The sequence below is a fragment of the Gekko japonicus genome, unplaced genomic scaffold, assembly GCF_001447785.1.
Source record: "Gekko japonicus isolate JY-2015 unplaced genomic scaffold, Gekko_japonicus_V1.1 scaffold2978, whole genome shotgun sequence".
Classification (NCBI taxonomy): domain Eukaryota; kingdom Metazoa; phylum Chordata; class Lepidosauria; order Squamata; family Gekkonidae; genus Gekko; species Gekko japonicus.
In genome coordinates this window covers 60,287-62,056 of record NW_015165913.1, presented here as the reverse complement: position 1 = coordinate 62,056, position 1,770 = coordinate 60,287, and the positions used below count along the sequence as shown (strand labels likewise).

The 1,770-nt window shown below is 61.3% G+C and overlaps 1 protein-coding gene across 1 annotated transcript in view; it reads left to right on the top strand.

Annotated features, from left to right (window-relative positions):
• Positions 1 to 1,501, top strand: part of TAF1C (TATA-box binding protein associated factor, RNA polymerase I, C) — a 5,063-nt gene extending 3,562 nt beyond the window's left edge. The window contains exons 5-8 of the mRNA XM_015411399.1: positions 541 to 548; positions 888 to 1,065; positions 1,178 to 1,318; positions 1,497 to 1,501. Coding sequence (XP_015266885.1) covers positions 541 to 548; positions 888 to 1,065; positions 1,178 to 1,318; positions 1,497 to 1,501 — 332 coding nt within the window. The remainder of the gene's footprint in view (positions 1 to 540; positions 549 to 887; positions 1,066 to 1,177; positions 1,319 to 1,496) is intronic.
• Positions 1,502 to 1,770: the final 269 nt, after the last annotated feature.

Below are 1,770 nucleotides of genomic sequence, written 5' to 3'. Positions count from 1 at the left end.
TTGTCTTGTGGGGGGAACACGGGGCCCCCCCCCCCCCGTTGCTACTGCAGAGATTCTCTGGTTTGACTTCAGTCCACTGGGAAACAATGGGGGGGGGGTTGCACACCTTCTTGTGGAGGGGTAGTGTGTTTGGTGAAGCTCGCAATCACTATTTTGTGATGCCTTGACTAGTGTTAGTAAAAGTTGGCAAAAAAGGCCGACTCCTGGCTCGCTGAAATGCCTTGCAGATGTTTGGGAAAGGGCAGCTCTTGGGCTCCCAAATGGAAAAGAAGAGATTGGATTCATACCCCATGGCCCTTCACTACCCAAGGGAGTCTCAGAGCGGCTTACAGACTCCTTTCTCTTCCCCTCCCCACAACAGGCACCCTGTGAGGTGGGTGGGGCTGAGAGAGCTCTCTCGAGAACTGCCTGTGAGAGAACAGCAAAATGTCTCTCCCGTGCCACACAAAGCGGGCAGAGCCAGCTTGGTGTGGTAGTTAGGAGCTCGGACTGTAATCTGGGAGAAGCGGGTTTGATTCCCCACTCGTCCTCTACATGCAGGTGCTGATGTGACCTTGGGTCAGTCACAAGTTCTTTCAGAGCTGTTCTCTCAGGAGCAGTTTCTCTCGGAGCTCTCTCAGCCCCTCCTACCTCACAAGGGCGTCTGTTGTGGGGAGAGGAAAGGAAGGAGATTGTATGCTACTCTGGGACACTGAGTGAAGGGCGGGGTATAAATCCAATCTCTTCTCTTCTTCTTCTTCTACTTTAAGACGGGACCGGGTGTGCAAAGTTCAGTTTTGCTCCCTCCTGGCCAGTTTCAGTGAATGTGTTGGGGGGGGGGGGACTGAGAGCCTGTGGGGGGCCCCCTTCCAAATCCGGTCCCATCCTCCCCTTCTCCTCCTCCTCAGTTCTCCATGTACGTGCTGGACGAACGCTTCCCCATGGTGCCTCTTCTCCGCTGGCAGCACATGATGCGCAGGCCGCCCATCTACAGCCACCTCCTGCCCGGCGGGGGGCTGCAGCGCACCCACAAACTCCTCCTTGGCGCCTACCACTCTCAGGAGCTGCTGCTGGTGCAGTACGCAGGTGCGGGCAGAAAGCGGGCAGCCAGAAGGACGGGGGGGGGCAGGCCCTGCTAGGGGTGGGGGTAGAAGCTGGGTGTCCCTGGAGGGTCGGCACTCACGGCTTCTTTCCACAGGTGGCGGTGGCGGCACCCCGTGCCAGCTGTGGGGTAACCCCCGGAAGCTCTCCTCTATCAGCGAGTGTCTCCCCCACTTCCCCCTGCAGGTGCCCGCCTGCCACAGTGCCCTGGAGCAGCGCCTGGCCGTGCCCACAGCTGGTATGTGGCAGGACAAGGGGAAGCAGGGGCAGCCGTGCCTGTCCGTGGGGGAGGGGGCAGGCCGGGGCTTCCGTGCTGCTTCGGAGGGCCCCTCCACCGCCCGCGGCCCCCCCCCATCAAGGCCCTCCCCAGGCTCTGCTGCGGGTTTCCATCTACCCCGCCTTCCCCGCCAGGGCAGGCTGAGGGCGGCTTCCATAAAATTCGACAAATACAACAGCTATAACCACACCCACAGGTTATGGGCAGGGGAAGGGTTCCCTCCGTGCAGACTGGGGGGGGGGGGTTTTGGTGGATCTGTGGCTGTGGGTGGGCGCTCTGCCCTCTGACCGGCCCGCTCTGTCCCCCTCCTCCTCCTCCTCCTCCTCCACCGGGCATGGCGGCTGCCGTGGGCCGGCAGGGCCAGAGGGAGTCCTTGCTCGTCTTCCAGCTCTCCGAGGCCGGGGACCTCTTCT